The sequence below is a fragment of the Nuphar pumila genome, chromosome 4 (assembly GCF_984573655.1).
Source record: "Nuphar pumila chromosome 4, dmNupPumi1.hap1.1, whole genome shotgun sequence".
Taxonomy (NCBI): Eukaryota; Viridiplantae; Streptophyta; class Magnoliopsida; order Nymphaeales; family Nymphaeaceae; genus Nuphar; species Nuphar pumila.
In genome coordinates, this window is record NC_143252.1 from 144,397,158 (window position 1) to 144,415,428 (window position 18,271).

The window sequence follows — 18,271 nt, forward strand, 5'->3', positions numbered from 1 at the left end:
TTTTGCAAACAGAGCATCTCAGATCTGGTTCTGAGATCATCAAAAAACCGTAAATACACAGATCCTGGCCCAATTTTCGCAGGGGGGTGGGGGGTTCAGTCTAGAGATCTGTGCATTAGAAAGATCCTAAGATCTCAGATCAGATCCGAGGCAATCAAACACACCCTCTTGGTACATGAGAACTTAGCCTGTAACTACAAATTGCCACAGAAGATGGAGCTCATGCACAAAAATAAACTACCTGGTGATTCAGACTACAAACCATGAGCCCCATCATGATGGTGGTCAAGTTCATTAACCAACCTTCCACATCTATGTTGGTGCCCACATTTCCTGTGCTAAGCCGCTGTGATGAAACTGCACTATGAGAGTTCAAGATGGTCTACATCATATGTGCATCCAATATGCTTGTTCTTCATGCAATGAGATCCAATAAAACTAAGCCCTTCATGATTTCCACAGCTTATGATTACATACAAAAGTTCAAACCAAATCAATGTCACTCATATCATTATATCTGTATCTCCAAGGCTAATAACTACAAAGAGGAGAGTGTGAGGGGTACCTGTAGACCAGCAATAGGAGTGAAGATTCTATCGATTCATTAAACCCCATGGAGAGAGAGATAACAAATGAATGAGCACCAAAGCAACCAACCTCAAATAGTGGCCCAGAAAACAGTCTTGGCTATTCAAGAGATGGAGCCTCCTCGGTTGGGTTGGCCTCAAAAATATCAGAGCCTGATGCATCAGGCTCTTCAAGCAACTCCCTGGATTTGATGGACTCCTTGTATACAGGTGTGTCTTTGAAATTAGTGGCTCCCTCATTGTATGTAGCCACAGCAATGCCGCATGCAATTAGCTGTAAAAGGTTAAGAGGATTAATGACAATTGTGTGGCATCATATCAAACACATAACAAGTATGACTATCTTTAAGCAGAAAAAAGGGAAATAACTTTTTCATTTTGGACTCCCGTAAAGACATAGCTGAGATTTCACTCTTTTTAAAACATATGGGCTTATGAGCTCCTGACATGATCAGATGCAAATTCAGTGTCTCATGATCAGAAAGGAGCTAAAAAGACACTCTCTAAGCAGAATTCCTATATTGTGCAAAATGAATGATGAATGGTAGACTCTCTCTCTCTCTCTCTCTCTCTATATATATATATATATATATATATAAACATATTTGGGTCTGTTTTCGAAAAACCAGTAAAATAAAAGTAAAAAATGAAATCAGAGTAGAGTTCTAAATCGACTGAAACTCTTGGATAGAGTCCTAAAATTTTGAAACTTTACAACAAAGTCTTGAAATTTTGAAATTCAATTTTTTGAAAGATAAATAAAAAAGTTTTTAAAAGATTTTCTCAAAAAATGAAGTCAGGGTTAGAGTCCTGATTCAACTGAAACTCTAGAAAAGAGTCTTGATTCAACTAAAACTCCAGCCAAGGTGTCAGTCACTGATTCGAGCTCCCTCTTGGCAGCTAGACCTTTCAGACTGTCTTAAAAACTCATGACAGTACCAATCATATAGCCAAGGTCAAACACTAAAATACTACACCATGCCTATCATCATTATAACTTACCAAAAGCAAGATCAGCTACAAACAGGGCTGAGAAACAGATGAGCATCTCATGGCTCAGCTCAGCTCGGTTGGTTAGATGGGTTTCACTCCTCATTCATTTGAAAGTTCACTAGTGTAAGGAAGCAGATTGGGATAAAAATGCAACTAAACTATTGTAAACAATAGTGTTTTAAATCTGTCGATCTAGCATGAATTGATTTGAAGCTACAGAGAGTATACTATTCTTTTAACTGGATTATTAGGTGTATGTTATTCTCATACCAAGTTTAGGGAAACATGGTCTCTATGTTCCATTTCTTCGACTCCTCCCCATAGTCTTTAACCGGTTTTAAGGAGGGATAATGTTCGCTATATTGACCCTCTAGATGTGATCTACGTGTTTGGTTTAGTTGAAACCAGGCCTTCAATCATGTTTTTCCGACGTGTATGTTGGATTTTTCAAGGGTTGAAAAAACAAGTCTACGCATTGCATTGAATTTTCAACCTTCAAAAAATGGTAAATTTACATCATAAAACTACAATCCATGGGTCAATTTCTACTATTTTGACCATGTTAAACACAACCATTGGTTCATATTTGGTCAAGACAACCACACCCTATATGTTTCGGCTAAAGGGTTTGGAACCCATGAGGGTATCCAATAATTTTCCCTTTTAAGGGTGCACATTCTGCGTTGGTGTAGACTTGTTGTAGTGCCAACTTTATCTTCCCAAATTAACAAGCACCTGCAGATTAAGCAACAACTTTAGTTTGTTGTACTTCTACATTTCATAGAAATAGAATCCATCTTGTGCTTGCAATAGCAATGGACATGCCACTATCTTGTTTTAGCACCATGTTAGTGCATCATACTTGTGCGTAGCATCGAACAGTGAATAGAAATTCACTCTAAAAGGCTTAAATTTCAGTATGTTAATGAATATTACAACATAAAATACAAATTACAAGAAAAACTTACAAACTCTAAAAAAAAAATCAATCTCTCATAAGTTGTGTAGAACTAAATGACACAATGGCTTGATGATTTTAAAGATCTCACTTTGTGCCCTCTCAAGTTTCCATCTGAAAATATATTTTGACTCTACCAACCATATGGGTCAAAAAGATGTGGTTGACCATACTTTCCGTATATACCTCTCTCTCTCTCTCTCTCTCTCTCTCTCTCTCTCTCTATTGTGGTGGCCCAACTTTTGACAATGGTAGCCTTACTGCTGGGGCTCTAGCCTAACTATTAAAGTGAAGGGTCATTTCAACAATCTCCACCTTGGCCCGAACCTTTTAAGTACAAATATTAAGGAGATTCCAACACTGCTTGAATTTGTCTTTTGATAATGGTTTGGTAAACATGACAACTGCATTCTCCATCATTGCAACTTTCTCTATGAGAAGCTTCCTTGCATTGATCACATCTCTGAGGAAGTGATATCTTACTTTAATGTGCTTAGTTTTTTAATGAAACATTTGATTGTTCACCAAGTATATTTCACTTGCTATCACAGTATAACATAATGCTTCCTTATTTTCCAATCATCTTAGTTACAGGTCCTTTTAGCCAGAGTGCTTCCTTTGAAGCTTCACACGTCATGTATTAAACTTCAATAGTTGACAATGCCACAATAGATTGAAGTGTTGATTTTCAGTCGATTTCTCCTTTTGCAAGTGTGAAAACATAACCAAATTTTGACCTTCTTTTATCTAAATCTCCAACAAGATCAGATTCGATATATCCAACTAAATTTGCTAACAACTTTTTATCAACATTGTCTTCAAATAGTATTCCGACATTTTTCGTACACCTTATGTGTCAAAAAATCCACTTGACATCTAACCAAATTTAAGTAATGCTTAATGAGGCAAAATGATAGGGTTTTAATTTTTTATTAGAACGGAATGTGAAAAATTCATAGAAATTGCTGAAAATTTGCAGAGATAAACTAGACATATAGAAAAAAAAGATCCAATTTACAGATCTAAAAAATGATCTCCCATTAGAGATATCCAATGCAAACAAGTTGGGTCAAAACCTGAGAAAAGTCTGTCAAAGAAAATCGATAGGGTTCTGATTTTTTATCCGAATGACAGATGAAAAGGAAATGAAAATTTATGAAAATTGTCATGCATAAACTAGACAATTTAAGAAAAAAACTCATTTTTACAGATCTGAAAAATGATCTCTCATTAAAGAGATATGAATGCAACAAGCCGATCCTGGGTCTGAGCAACGCTTGGGATTGCGAACAGACATGGTTTCAATTTAAAATGCAAAAAAAAAAAAAAATCTTTCATAGAAATTGATGAAAATTTGCAGAGATTAACTAAACATTCTGATGGAAAAAAAACCCTTTTAGAGATCTCAAAAATGATCTCCCATTAGAAAGATATGACTCTGACAAAATAGACTAAAAAACGGACCATCAAAATGGCACAGTATAACAAAATTTTTTCCGACCAAAATCAAGCATACAAATACCATAGAAATTGATAAAAATTGGCATGGACAAACTAGATTCAATATTAGAGATACCCCTTTTTACAAATTGAAGAGACCATGGTCATGTACCTACTATGGCCATATACCTACTGATGACACTCACAACATATGAAATGTTTGACTGAGTACGTATCATTGCATACATCAAGCTCCCTGTTGCATTTGCATAAGGGACATTTTCCATCTCCAGCATTTCAGTTTCTGTTTTATGGCACATTTCTACTGATAATTTAAAATGTTTAAAGGGTACTTACAGGATCAGCATTGCTCATGTGAAATTTGGTGAAAATCTTTTTGATGTAGTTGTGTCCGAATAATTGCCTTGGCAACACCGAGGTCCTTCATCTTAGACTCATTGTTAAGCTGCTGCTTCAGTAAATTAACATTTGACATGCTTTTGGCTGCAATTAGCATGTCATCAACATACCGAACAAGACAAATTTTCTCACCATTTTTCTGACTTTTCAGTATATGTAATAATCATATTGGCTCTGATGATACTCATTCTTGATCATAAATGAGCCAAATTTTAGGTATCATTGCCGTAGAGCTTGCTTCAAGCCATAAAGAAACTTCTTTAATATGCACACTAAAACTTTCTCATCTTTAAACCCTTCTGGTTGATGCACAGAAATTTCTTCTTTAAGTCTCCATGAAGAAATGCTATTTTTACATCCATTTGTTCCAACTGAAGATTTTGATGTGTCACAATTGCTAAGATGGTACGAATTGATGTGAGCTTGGCACAAGAGAGAAAATCTCATCAAAGTCGATGACTTCCTTCTGAGAATCTTTTTGCTACAAGTGTGCCTTGTATTTCTATCTATTTTTAAACATACATTTCTGAACAAGCACCATGTTCATTGTACATTAGATGTCTTTTATTCCTTGGTTAAGAACCTGTTCAGGCTTCTGCGCCAATCAGGAGCTAATTGGCTTGCACTCCCAGCTGCACCCAACCATATGGGAACACACTATGCTAAATTATATGCAAATTTGATATTCCCATTTGGTAATCGCTTTACTGCATGTCAAACCAATGAAGAAACTAATCTACACTAAGTTAAGAAACCAGTTTCTAAGGTAAGAGTCATTTAAATATTCATAACGATAATACATAAGTACAAACAGAAACTCTACAAGAATGCAAAATTACATATCAACGCAGGTGGCTCTCATACCGTGAACACTTTCTGGTATCATTAAGAAGGAAGAAAAACCCTAATAGATGAACAGAATAGGACCCTTAACGTTTTCTCCTATTGTGAAGAACTGTAGAATCAAATCCTTTATTTATATCTGAAAGCCTTAATCAGGCTATACAAAATAACCACTGTCATGAATCGTGTTGCATTATTACATCATTGCCACATCTAAGTGACATTTTGAAAAGCAGACCAAGAAAACAATTGCATTATTTGACAATAATGCCACTAGTAAGTGGCAACAACACGATAACGTACAAACTACGAATGGCTCAAAACTTTTTGTTAGAAGCTGCTCCTATGGAAAAAGGAAAAGAAGTGATTCATGTATAGCACATGAGACCTGGAGAGCTAATGAAATACAACTTCACACGTAGACAGAGATAATCTAGATTCATCAACCAAGAATTAGCATTGCAACAACTAAGAAAAAACTGGCATGTGACATCCTTTTCAAAGTTAAGAGATTGACGAAACACACATGTTTTTCAATGTATTTACCGAAGACAAAAGCATGCATTTGTGTTGGCCGCCAAATATGTTCATAATGATCAAGCCCAACATGGTATAAAACATTCAGAATCTTGGACCAAAAAGTTTGGGAAAATCTATGTCAAATAAATTAACACTCTTATGTGAAAGTGGAATTGTACTTCAAACAACATGGTTAATATGCCAAAGCAAGAAATGGCAATGAGGAAGAATGGAAACTTGCAAGAAATCCATTTTCTACTTGAGACAGTGTTTCCAATGGAGATCCTTGAGAAATCACTTCAGTTTGAAATGTATCAGAGATGTCACAAACTACAAAAACAATGTGGCTTTGTTATCCTTCTTAATCTCCTATTACAGTCTAAACCTTAATGTTGTGACTTGTGACTTTTGGGGGTTTTCCTTTTGCACTGATATTATTGGACAGTGTGCCTCATATTTGTGACAAATATATTTCTCGACTTTCACACTTGATTTTCTCAATGCAGACGATGAAATCCAACATTATAGGGATGCTAACTCTAGCAACACTACTCTCATTCCTGGTTGGGAGGGAGTAATAGCATCTGGTGATAGCTGGCCATTGAAACAAAATTTTGCTGGTGGGTATAGGATACATTTCCCTTATAATGTTTCCAATGTGCTTCCCAAGTGATGCATGTTTCTCCATTTCACACTAACTATTTCTTCATCCCAAATTCATTTCTATGTCCAAACTGTAAGAAAATGGAATCCTCAAACAAACTTCAAATGCTTCTTCACGAATAAACTCTCTCATGAACCACAAAGGTTCACACACAAGGCAAACACTTAAGAACCACTAGGGTTCACACACAAAATACTCAAAAGAGAGATTTCAAATGGAAAAGTGAAGAATGGATTTCATTTAAGAGGGACAAAACCCACATACAAAAGACAAAGATACAATGGGGTAACTCCCCATATATATATACACAAAAGAGAGGGCAAGGAAGAGTAGTTGGACACTCCAATGGCTCTAAATAGAGTCGTTGGAGTGTCCAACGACTCTCTTAGCTTTTGCTTTTTTACTTAGTCAAAAAGTAAAAGGTCTATATTATGTCCAAAAATGAAAAATAAATTAAAAAGTAAAAAACTAACTAACCTATGATATTGTAACTAAACTGAAAAAAAGATTACATAATATGGGATATTTACATATGAGATTATCTATGAGATTACAATTTTTAACACTCCTCCTCAAACTTACGGTTGAACAACTGAAAGTTTGTCCAAGAGAAAGTGAAATTGAGGAGTAGCAAGCGGTTTGGTGAAGAAATCTGCAAGTTGAAGTTCTGAGGAAACATAGGGAAGATCAATGGTGCCTTATAGAAATTCCTCACGTACATAGTGGCAATCCATTTCGATATACTTGTTTCGTTCGTGGAATGTCCGATTGTTGGCAATGTAAATGAAACTTTTATTGTCACAACATAGTTGTGATGCACTTGTACTTGTAACACCCATATCATGAAGTAGTCGTCTCAACCAAACCACTTTCATGGTGGTGGTAGCCATGGCTCTGTACCCGGCTTCAGTAGACGAAAGAGAGACCTTATGTTGCTTCTTACACCTCCACGAGATCAATGACTCTCCAAGAAACACACACAGTCCAGTAGTTGAGTGTCGATCATTTGGACCACCTCTCCAATCTGCATCAGTATAAGCAGTTAATTCTAGTGTGGAAGAAGCCGACAAAAACAATCCTCTAAAAATGAAATTTTAGTATATTTAATAATGCGTAACACAACTCCCATATGAACTGAGGTGGGGGCATGCTGGAATTGACTTGTTGTGTGAACATCATGTGCAATGTCAGGTCTTGTGATGGAGAGAGGTAAGACAACGCCCCAACAAGTTGTCTATAAAGTGTTGGGTTCTCAAGAGGTTCCCCATCGTCAATTTTCATTTTGATGTTTACAACTTCAGGAGTATCAACATGTTTGTCATTTGTGATTCTTGACCAGTCAATAACATTAAGAGCAAATTTAGATTGAGTTAGTAAATAACCTCTAGGAGAATAAGATATTTCAATGCCAAGAATTTCTTTTAAAAAACTTAAATCACTCATTCTAAAGTTGGTTTTGAGAAATTTTTTTATATTGTCAACTCCCTGTTTATCACTTTCTGTGATGATCATGTCGTCCACATAGAAAAGAAGAATCATGATCCCTGCATTAGATTTCTTAATAAACAAAGTTGTGTCAGTAAGACAAAATTAAAAGTCAAAATCAAGCATAACCTTATTAAATTTATCATACCAAGCCTTTGGGGCTTGCTTAAGACCATACAAGGCCTTATGTAACAGAAGAGTTTTTCTTTTAAGAACTTTAATGCCAAGAGGTGGTCACTTTCTGTGATGATCATGTCGTCCACATAGAAAAGAAGAATCATGATCCCTGCATTAGATTTCTTAATAAACAAAGTTGTGTCAGTAAGACAAAATTAAAAGTCAAAATCAAGCATAACCTTATTAAATTTATCATACCAAGCCTTTGGGGCTTGCTTAAGACCATACAAGGCCTTATGTAACAGAAGAGTTTTTCTTTTAAGAACTTTAATGCCAAGAGGTGGTTTCATATAGACTTCCATTGAAAAATGCACTCTTGACATCCATTTGAAAGATGTTATTTCTTTATGGAGGCAAGGGCTATTAGAGTTCTTACAGTGGTCATTCTAGCGACTTGTGCAAAGGTTTCTTCGTAGTCTATTCCATATTCTTGAGAATAGCCTTTGGCGACTAGTCGAGCTTTAAATCGTTCAAGAGTGCCATCACTCTTAGTTTTAACTTTGTATACCCATCGACATCCTATGGGCTTTTTTCCAGGTGAAATATCTTGAATAGTCCACGTGTTTGCCTTTTTCAAGGCATTTAACTCGACTGTCATAGCTTCGGCCCATTCTGAATGTTCTTTTGTTGTATTATAGTTTGAAGGTTCTATATAAGAGTGCAATAGGGCAATATATGCTTGATGTTTTGGTGAAAAAGATTCATAGGATACAAATTTTTCGAGCACCTTTGACATCCTAGATGATTTTTTGGTTTCTATTTGTTCCTGTGCTTTAATATATTTTTCTAGAGCACAAGGTTGCTCTAGATTTCCTCGCCTGAAGTATTGAATGTAGTCTGGATGAGATGTTTCAACGTTGATTATACTATTTTGATCTTCTTGATCAACTTCTTTTTCATTAATTTCTGGAACTAAGTCCAACAATGAGTATTCATCAACCTCTCTAGGGTTTTTAGTTTCAAAAAAACTTTCATTTTCTAAGAAAGATACATTTCCTGACACATATAACTTCCTAGTTCTGAGATCAAGGCATCTATAGTCTTTCTGATTGCTTGCATAACCAAGGAATGCACAAGGAATGGCATTGGGGAAAACTTGTCATTTTTGTTGGAGAAAATAAAACATTTGCAACCAAATACTCTTAATCGCGAATAATCTGAAATTTGTTTGAGAAGTTTTTCAATAGGTGATACATTTTTTAACAAAGATGATGGCATTCTATTAATGAGATATATTGCGGTTAGAGTAGCTTCGGCCCAAAATTTTTTGGGAACTTGATGAGTAATAAGCAGAGTTTTTGTTGTCTCTATAATGTGTCTATGTTTTTGTTATGCTAAACCATTTTGTTGTGGGGTATATGGGCATGACTTTTGATGTAAAATACCATGTAGATTTAAGTAATCGCTAAATTCTTTTGATAAATATTCTCCCTCTGAATCAGTGTAAATATAGAGATATCATTCTTAAATTGGTTCTTAACCAGTTTATGAAATATTTGAAAATGTAAAAATACTTCGAATTTATGTTTGAGAAAATAAATCCAGATATGTCTTGTAAAATCATCTACAAAAATGACATAGTATGAAAACCCTCCTTTGATATGACAGGTGCAGGACCCCATACATCTGAATGTACTAACTCAAGAGGTCGAGATGAGATAAAATTTCTTTCTTGAAAGGGTAATCTCTTCATTTTTCCAAGAATACATTTTTCACATTTAAATGTCTCAGAATTACAAAAGTTTTCCGTATTTGGAAAAAAATGAATTTTGGATATGTTAGGATGACCAAGTCTCTTGTGCCATAAATTTAAGTCCATTTTCTGAACATTACAACAAAACGTATTCTTAGAAATTTCCAAAAAATCCATATAGTATAGGTTTTCTTCTCTATGGCCTTCCCCAATCAGCTTTCCTGACTGGTGATCATGTACTTGGCAACCATGAGAAGATAAAGAAATGTTATATCCATGGTCAGATAATTGAGAAATGGATAAGAGATTGAGGTTCAATTTTGGAATATATCTAATTTGAGGAATATGAAATCCTTTTAAGTTTTGAGAAGTTTTTCAAAGTTCCATATTGCTTTAATTTCTAGTGATGTTCCATGAGCAGTAAAAACATTGGACCCATTTGAGTTATGACATTCAGATAGCATTTCAATATTCGGAGTCATATGAAAAGAAGCACCTGAGTCAAGAAGTCATAGAGTTTTACCTGGATCGAAAGTGTTAACTGAAGAGACTGCAACTCTCGTAGATAAAGATGCTCCCTTGAGTAGAGGTCCAAAAGCTTTCACCAATTGTGCCGGAGACATGCTTCCAATGGAAGATTCGCTTGATTCTTGTGGTGGTCTGACAGCAGCGACCTTTTTCTCATAAGGCCTTTTTAATTTTGGGCAATGGGTTTTTACATGTCTCGGTTCACAGCAATAGTAGCAAATGATTTTTCTTCTCTCAAAATCATTTTCTTGTTTTTCATCATTTTCCCTTGTATAGCTAAGAGGTTTGTAAGTATTGACATAGTTTCCGGTTTCGAGACAGCTAGAACTGAGTCGTCATCATTCTTGGAGATTCTACTTTTGAGTCTATTTTCTTCCATACTTAACTCCTCTATTGTGTCTTCTATTGAAGGCATTTTTCCATGATGAAGGAGGATAAACTTAGTCGATTCAAATTCCGATCTTAATCCACTAATGAAATGAAAAAAGTACTCCGCATTGATTTGGTTTTGGCGGAGTTCAATATCTTGTGAACAATGTCACTTTGGTTCAAGAAGAGCTAATTCTTCCCACAATTCCGACAAGCCATTATAATACTCCCTAATGCTCTAGTCTCCTTGAACCATATTTTTTACTTTAATTTGAAGATTGCACACATGTGCAATATCTTTAAGAAAATACATTCTCTTAAGATAGTTTCAAGCTTTATTTACATGCTCAAATTTTGCAAACTTGAGCATTTTTTTATATCAACACTTGAAATAAGCCAAGACATGATCTTGGCATGTCCCATACGCCACTCTTTTTACTTTTTCTCGTAAGTAGATATGGCCTTAACTATTTCTACCTCTGTGAGAGGTATTTCCTTTTATCCTTCATCCTTCGTAAGAATTAGAGTAGGTTCCTCATCGGTTCCATCTATTAATTCACATAAACCCTTCTCCCATATAAGATGCTTTATAATTCAAGCCCATGTGACATAGTTGAAATCATTTAGTTTGATGGGCTTAATGGTGACATTATCATTGTCATCCATTTTACAATATTTGAGAAAAGAGATAAGAGAAGAAAGAGAAAAAATAAATAAATAAATAGAAGAATACTCTACCATAAATGGTGAGTACGAATATCCTTCAAGTTTTTTATGCCTTCACACGATCACCACTTCAAGAAAGTTCACTCTCTTGCAAGAAACTTGTGTGGTGCATTTCCCAATGCACCAAAAGAACTTATCTTGATTGCTTCAACCAAGCTCTGATACCATGTAAGAAAATGAAATCCTCAAACAAACTTCAAATGCTTCTTCACGAATAAACTCTCTCAAGAACCACAAAGGTTCACACACAAGGTAAACACTTAAGAATCACTAGGATTGACACACAAAATACTCAAAGGAGAGATTCCAAATGAAAATACTCAAAGGAGAGATTCCAAATGAAAAAGTGAAGAATTGATTTCATTTAAGTGGGACAAAACCCACATACAAAAGACAAAGATACAATGGGGTAACTCCCCATATATATACACAAAAGAGAGGGCAAGGGAGAGTTGTTGGACACTCCAACGACTCTAAATAGAGCCGTTGGAGTGTCCAACGACTCTCTTAGTATGTTCAAGCTTTTGCTTTTTGACTTAGTCAAAAAGCAAAAGGTCTATATTATGTCCAAAAATGAAAAATAAACTAAAAAGTAAAAGCCTAACTAACCTATGCTATTGTAACTAAACTGAAAAAAAGATTACATATTATGAAATATTTACATATGAGATTACAATTTTTAACACAAACAAGCCCTTTATTTCTCCGCATAGCGCTCATTGTCTCAAAGAGTTTTTAAGACAATGTGTAGGTAATTACAATAACTCCGCCTGTGTAGTTATACACTGCCGGTCCCAAGCCCGGATAAAGGAGGAGGGTTGCGGTAGGCCTGTGACAGCCAGCATAAAAACTTTGTCATATCCTATGAAAATGAACCAATATGAGAATTTCGTTGGGGCGTTCCCTACTGAGCGACGCGCTGTACTCTCTAGGCCCGGAGGCAGTGATAAATGTGCAAGGGTTGCTAGGTCGTCGCCCAGAAGCGACGCGTCACACCGGCGCCCGGGTGTGGTGTCAAATAGGCAAGGGTTCCCTCACTTAGTTGGACGGGTGGGGGTAAAGAAGTTAGTCCAAGACCATAAAATTAGGTTAGCCACTTGGAACATAGGGTCTTTAACTGGTAAGTTGGTAGAGTTAGTAGATGTTATGTGTAGGAGAAAGATTGATATTTTATGTCTTCAAGAGACCAAATGGGTAGGTGAGAAAGCTAAAGTGATAGAACCTTGGGGATATAAGATTTGGTATACAGGAATAAATAGGAATAGGAATGGAGTAGGGATTGTTATGAGTCGTCAGTTTATAGATAATGTAGTTGAGGTCCGTAGGAAGGGTGATAGAATTTTACTTATTAAATTAGTATTAGGTACGGATATTATTAATATTATTAGTGTTTATGCACCTCAAGTAGGCTTAGATGATTCCATTAAGCATCAATTTTGGGAAGATTTAGATGGAGTAGTACAAGAGACATCTTATGGAGAAAAGCTTTTCATCGGCGGTGACCTTAATGGACATGTAGGCATTAGTAGGGATGGATTTGAGAATATCCATGGAGGCTATGGTATAGGAGAAAGAAATGAAAGTGGAGAAAGGATTTTAGATTTTTGTTTGTCCTATGATATGATCTTAGCAAACACTTGGTTTAGGAAGAGGGAGTCTCACCTAGTAACATTTAAAAGTGGGGTTAATACGAGTCAGATAGATTTTTTCCTACTTAGAAAGAGAGATAGGGGTTGTTGCATCGATTGTAAGGTTATACCAGGAGAAAGTGTAGCTACACAACATAGAGTCTTAATTTTAGATCTTAGAATTAGACAATGCCGCAAAAGGGATAGACATAGGATAGATCCTAGAATTAAGTGGTGGGCACTGAAAGGAGCTAAACAAGGAATGTTTGTAGAGCAGGTAGTTAAGGAAGTTGATTGGTGTCTCGAGGAGGATTCAGAATCAATGTGGAATAAGATAGCGGGTGGTATGAGAAAAGTAGCTAAGGAGGTATTGGGTGAGTCTAAAGGCGGTGCACCACTAGGTAAGGATACATCATGGTGGAACGAGGATGTCAAATTAGTTATTAAGGTTAAAAGAGAGTGTTATAGAAATCTAAGTAAGAGTCGTGATAGTGAGAATTTGGAGAAGTATATGATAGAAAGAAGGAAGCTAAAAAAGTTGTTCGAAACGCGAGGGCTAAGGTATATAAGGAGGTTTATGACAAGTTGGATACCAAAGAAGGCGAGAAGGATATTTATAGGCTTGCAAAGATGAGAGATAGGAAATCGAAGGATTTGGGTATGGTTAGATGTATCAAAGATGAAACGCAAAGGGTTTTAGTCAAAGATGAGGAGATTAAGGAGAGATGGAAAGATTATTTTGATAAGCTATTTAATGATAGTCATGCTCAAGATCTTGGAGACTTCTCCATTCCTTTTCATGAGATAAATCGTGACTTCATGCGCAAGATTCAAAAGAAAGAAATTGCAGAGGCTTTGAAGAAAATGAAATCAAGAAGGGCAGTTGGCCCAGATGGTATACCTATCGAGGCTTGGAAATGCTTGGGAGAGAAAGGTTTAGAATGGTTGACAAATCTTTTTAACTTGATTTGGCGAACAAATAAGATGCCTAATGAGTGAAGGAAGAGTACTTTGGTGCCTTTATATAAGAATAAGGGTGATATACAAGATTGCACAAACTATCGTGGTATAAAACTCATGAGTCATACTATGAAACTTTGGGAGAGGGTGATTGAGTCTAGGTTGAGGAAGGTTGTCATGATATCGGAGAATCAATTTGGTTTTATGCCTGGAAGATCAACTATGGAAGCTATACATCTTCTTAGACAACTTATTGAAAGATATAGAGAGAGGAACAAAGATTTGCATATGGTTTTTATTGATTTAGAGAAGGCATACGATAGAGTACCTAGGGACGTTCTCTGGTGGACAATGATGAAGAAAGGTGTTTCTCTCAAGTACATTAGTATAATTAAAGATATGTATGAAGGAGTAGTAACCAATGTCCGCACTTGTGGAGGGGTGACAACCAATTTTCCGATAACGGTTGGGTTACATCAAGGATCTGCTTTAAGCCCTTTCCTATTTGCGATAGTGATGGATGAGCTTACGAGATCAATTCAAGAAAATGTACCGTGGTGTATGTTGTTTGCTGATGATATTGTTTTGATTGATGAGTCTAGAGCTGGGGTTAATGCTAAGTTAGAATTATGGAGACAGACATTGGAAGCTAGAGGTTTTAAGTTGAGTAAGAGTAAGACTGAATATATGGAATGTCGGTTTAGTAAGCAACGAAGTAGTGATGGGAGTGTAGTGAAGCTTGGTGAGCAAGATATACCGGTGAATGATTATTTCAAATATTTGGGATCCATCATTCAAAAGTATGGAGAAATTGATGGAGATGTAAATCATAGGATAAAGGTTGGGTGGATGAAATGGAAAAGTGTTACTGGAGTGCTGTGCGATCGTAGAATGCCATTGCGGTTGAAGGGAAAGTTTTATAGGACGACTATTAGACCCGCTTTACTATATGGTACGGAATGTTGGGCTGCCAAGAGACATCATATTCAAAAAATGAGTGTAGCTGAGATGCGGATGCTTAGATAGATGTGTGGAAATACAATAAAAGATAAGATTCGGAACGAAGAGATACGTAAGAAGGTAGGTGTTGCACCCATTGAAAATAAGATGCGAGAGAATCGTTTACGGTGGTTTGGACATATTCGGCAAAGGCCTAATGATGCTCCAGTTAGAAGGTTGGAGAAATGGGAAAATATATTAGTTAAAAGAGGTCGGGGTAGGCCTAGGAAGACTTGGATGGAGATGATAGGAAAGGATATGAATGCTTTGAACCTCACCAAGGACATGGCGTTGGATAGAAATGATTGGAGGAAAAGGATTCATGTGGAAGACCCAAAATGAATTTCTTTTTTGGTTCATATCGCTGACCCCAATTGTTTTGGGATGAAGGCGTAGTTGTTGTTGTTGTTGTTGTGTAGGTAATTACAATGACTCTTCAAATTGTCATACCACGATGTTATCCAAATAAACTACCACAAAGCGATCGAGGTAAGGGTCGAAGAACTTGTTCATTAAGGCGGAGAAGGTAGCCCCATTGGTTAGTCCAAAGGGCATAACCAAGAATTCGACTGCCCTGTATTGTGTTACACAAGTTGTTTTCAGCTCATCCCCCGAGCTTTTGTCTCTCAGTGCCACAATTGGCCTTGCAGAGTGCTTTCATTGTTAGTGTTCTTTCCAATCTCTATGCATTTCACTGCTCCAACAGAAAATTTCCTATGCATCGAACAAACTCCTACTTGGCAGTTTCCACCGCCTGGCTAGGGTTGAGCTTGAAATTTGATATCACACATGAAAAGTCACTTGCTGACACTTTACCGGCCATCATTTCTAATAACACTGGCCATCACCGACCACCTGATAAGGCCATGATCTGCAAGATAATGGATAACTCTTCTTCCACTGGGAACAAGTGCATGAACAACAGCTCCAAACATCACACTCCCACAGCCTACCAATAGGTGGCACCAGCAAGATCAAGCATCAGTAATGAATTTTGTGTCGCAGTTGCTCTACTTTGATGTGGTCTCTTGAATGGCAGTTCATGTCTTCTAGCTATTGAGAGAAAGTGAAATTACCAACCTTCTATCTTGCTCACCAAACTGTCTCTATTTAACTTGGTGTAGTGAGAGATTTTGTCATTGGAGCTTCTTCTGACTGGTCTAAATGTATCGTCAGATGACAGGATACCAGGATACCCGAACAAATAGATGATTTCCAAGTGAATGCCCAAGTACTTGTAACTTCTTGGATCGTAATTGCTATCTTATTAGTATTTATAACAAAAATAGTCTACACCATACATATCACGAAACTCAAGAAACTTCAAGTTCCTTGGTTCCATTGATTGATGGAAACCAGGACTATATATGAACGGGTGCCCATAAAGATTGGTAAAGCTAATATTACTGGAATTGCAAGCATGTTGTTGTTCTAAGCAATAGTCAATGAATGCTCACAACAATCAAACAAATATATCAGCCAAACTACAGTTCCTCTTGACAACAACAACAGTCAAACAAAAACGAAATAAACTACCGCTTTTCTTAATGAACGAATTAAACTACTTAGCCAAGCGTTTGGATAGATAGCGTCAGAAATCGGTGTGTTTTCCAATTAAAGAAATTCCAAAAGTGGCAACGATGTCACTTTTCCACATATCCAAAAGTATGCTTAAACTCCATGAAATTCATTAAGGTGCAGGAAAGTGAGATCTATAGAATTGAAGCATGAGAATTCGAGATCCCCATGACCCATCTTAGTGCCATTGCGGAAGGCACCAACCAGGTGCCCGTAAAAATGCCACCAACCCGATGGAAAATCAAATTACGTGGAACTTGTTACGACCAAACGACGGAATCGCAGTCTCGGTCGAAAGCAAATTCCCCGGAATTCAGTTTCCACAGCAAAAGAGAACAAACTGCAAACTGCTGAGTTGGGGGGCGAGGCAAAGAAAATTTACCGCGAACAAGATCCCAAACGCCCACATGTACTGAACAAAGAAGCCGAACCCATCCCACTGCGGCCCTTCAAGGAAATCCGGCTTCTCGCCCGGCAAGTCCGGCACGACGAAGCCGTCGTCTGCGGCTGCGGGGAACTCATCTCCAGGCGCCAGTGCTCCCTCCGGCGGCTGTTCCCCCTCCCCTTCGTCTTGTTGAGTTGTGGTGGTGGTGGTAGTTGATTTCTTGGTCTTGTCGAACCTGCCGGTGCGAGAAGAGACCCTTTTGGCGTAAGCAACGTAACGTGGTGGGGAGGTTTTGTTTTTGGGGGAGCAAGAGGAGGTGAAGAAGGGAGAGCTCCAGTGAGTTTCATGGCGGACGTGAAGAAACGAGCGAAGCGGTGTCGCTGAGAGAGGAGCTATGCAACCCGTCACCTGCGCCATGGAAGAGAAGGGGGGAAGGAGAGAGAAAGAAAGAGGGTGGCAATCGTTGGCTTGCAATCGCCGCTTATCTTTTCCACTATTTTACTAATTTAAAATAAGATGTTGTAAGGAGGGAGGGTCGGGTGCAATGTGACTGCACAATTTTCGTCTGCTGCACCTGATCTTACCTATGTTCGAGCTAGGCTCGGGCTCGATTCATTTAAAGTTTAAACCCTATTCAGACTCGTCTAAGTAAATGAGTATGAGCCGAGCTTATCGGGCATTAAGCTCAAAATGACTAATTTTAAGATATATATTATTTTTGCTGACAAATACTTACAAAAGCTTTCTTTTAGCTAAGTGCTTTATATGTATACCGTGCATTCATGTGATCATGGGTTCAAATCCCAACTTCTGATTTTTTTTATTTTTTTTTAAATGTAAGTTAATGCGGCTCAAATCAAGCCGAGTTTGTACACAACTTTTCAAGCTAAGCTCAATTCGAGTCTAGCTTTCTGAGCCTGAGCTCAGCTCGAGCCCCCGGCTCGTGTGCACCCCTAGTTGTAAGTGGAGTAGGTCATGTCATTTGTCAAGGTCATTCGACTTTACGTTCTGATGCTCACCACGTGGCGAGCATTAGAAAGGTTAACGCCGTAAATCATGCCATTAACCCTATTTGGTTTTTAAAAAAAAATTACCTCGCACCCCGTCGGTGCCGCCCCCGACGGCGAGCTCCTGTGAGTCGGTGAGGCGAGTGTTAGAGGCCCGGACAGCGAGGCCACTGTTGAGCTCGGGCCGAGCGTGGCCTGGATGGGCTGTGCAGTGGCTAAAAAACCCTAACCTGAAAATTTTCCGATCAGAAAACCACTCTCCGGTTTATCGAAACAACGACGACCGCGAAACCCGGTTTCCTGACTGCTCTA

The 18,271-nt window shown here is 37.5% G+C and overlaps 1 protein-coding gene across 1 annotated transcript; it reads right to left on the minus strand.

Annotated features, from left to right (window-relative positions):
- Positions 1 to 349: 349 nt before the first annotated feature.
- LOC149841474 (AT-rich interactive domain protein) lies at positions 350 to 17,448 on the minus strand. The gene is made up of 3 exons (XM_090003867.1): positions 16,950 to 17,448; positions 658 to 861; positions 350 to 565 (listed from the first exon to the last, which is right to left on the minus strand). Exons 1-2 carry the CDS (start codon positions 17,367 to 17,369, stop codon positions 688 to 690), a joined length of 594 nt encoding a protein of 197 aa, XP_089859993.1. The 5' UTR covers positions 17,370 to 17,448; the 3' UTR covers positions 350 to 565; positions 658 to 687.
- Positions 17,449 to 18,271: the final 823 nt, after the last annotated feature.

Excerpts from the sequence above, each read along its gene's own strand:
- LOC149841474 (XM_090003867.1), bottom strand. The coding sequence starts at position 17,369 with ATGGCGCAGGTGACGGGTTGCATAGCTCCTCTCTCAGCGACACCGCTT. Across the intron at positions 862-16,949 it reads CGTTTGGGATCTTGTTCGCG|CTAATTGCATGCGGCATTGC; the intron begins GTAAATTTTCTT and ends AACCTTTTACAG.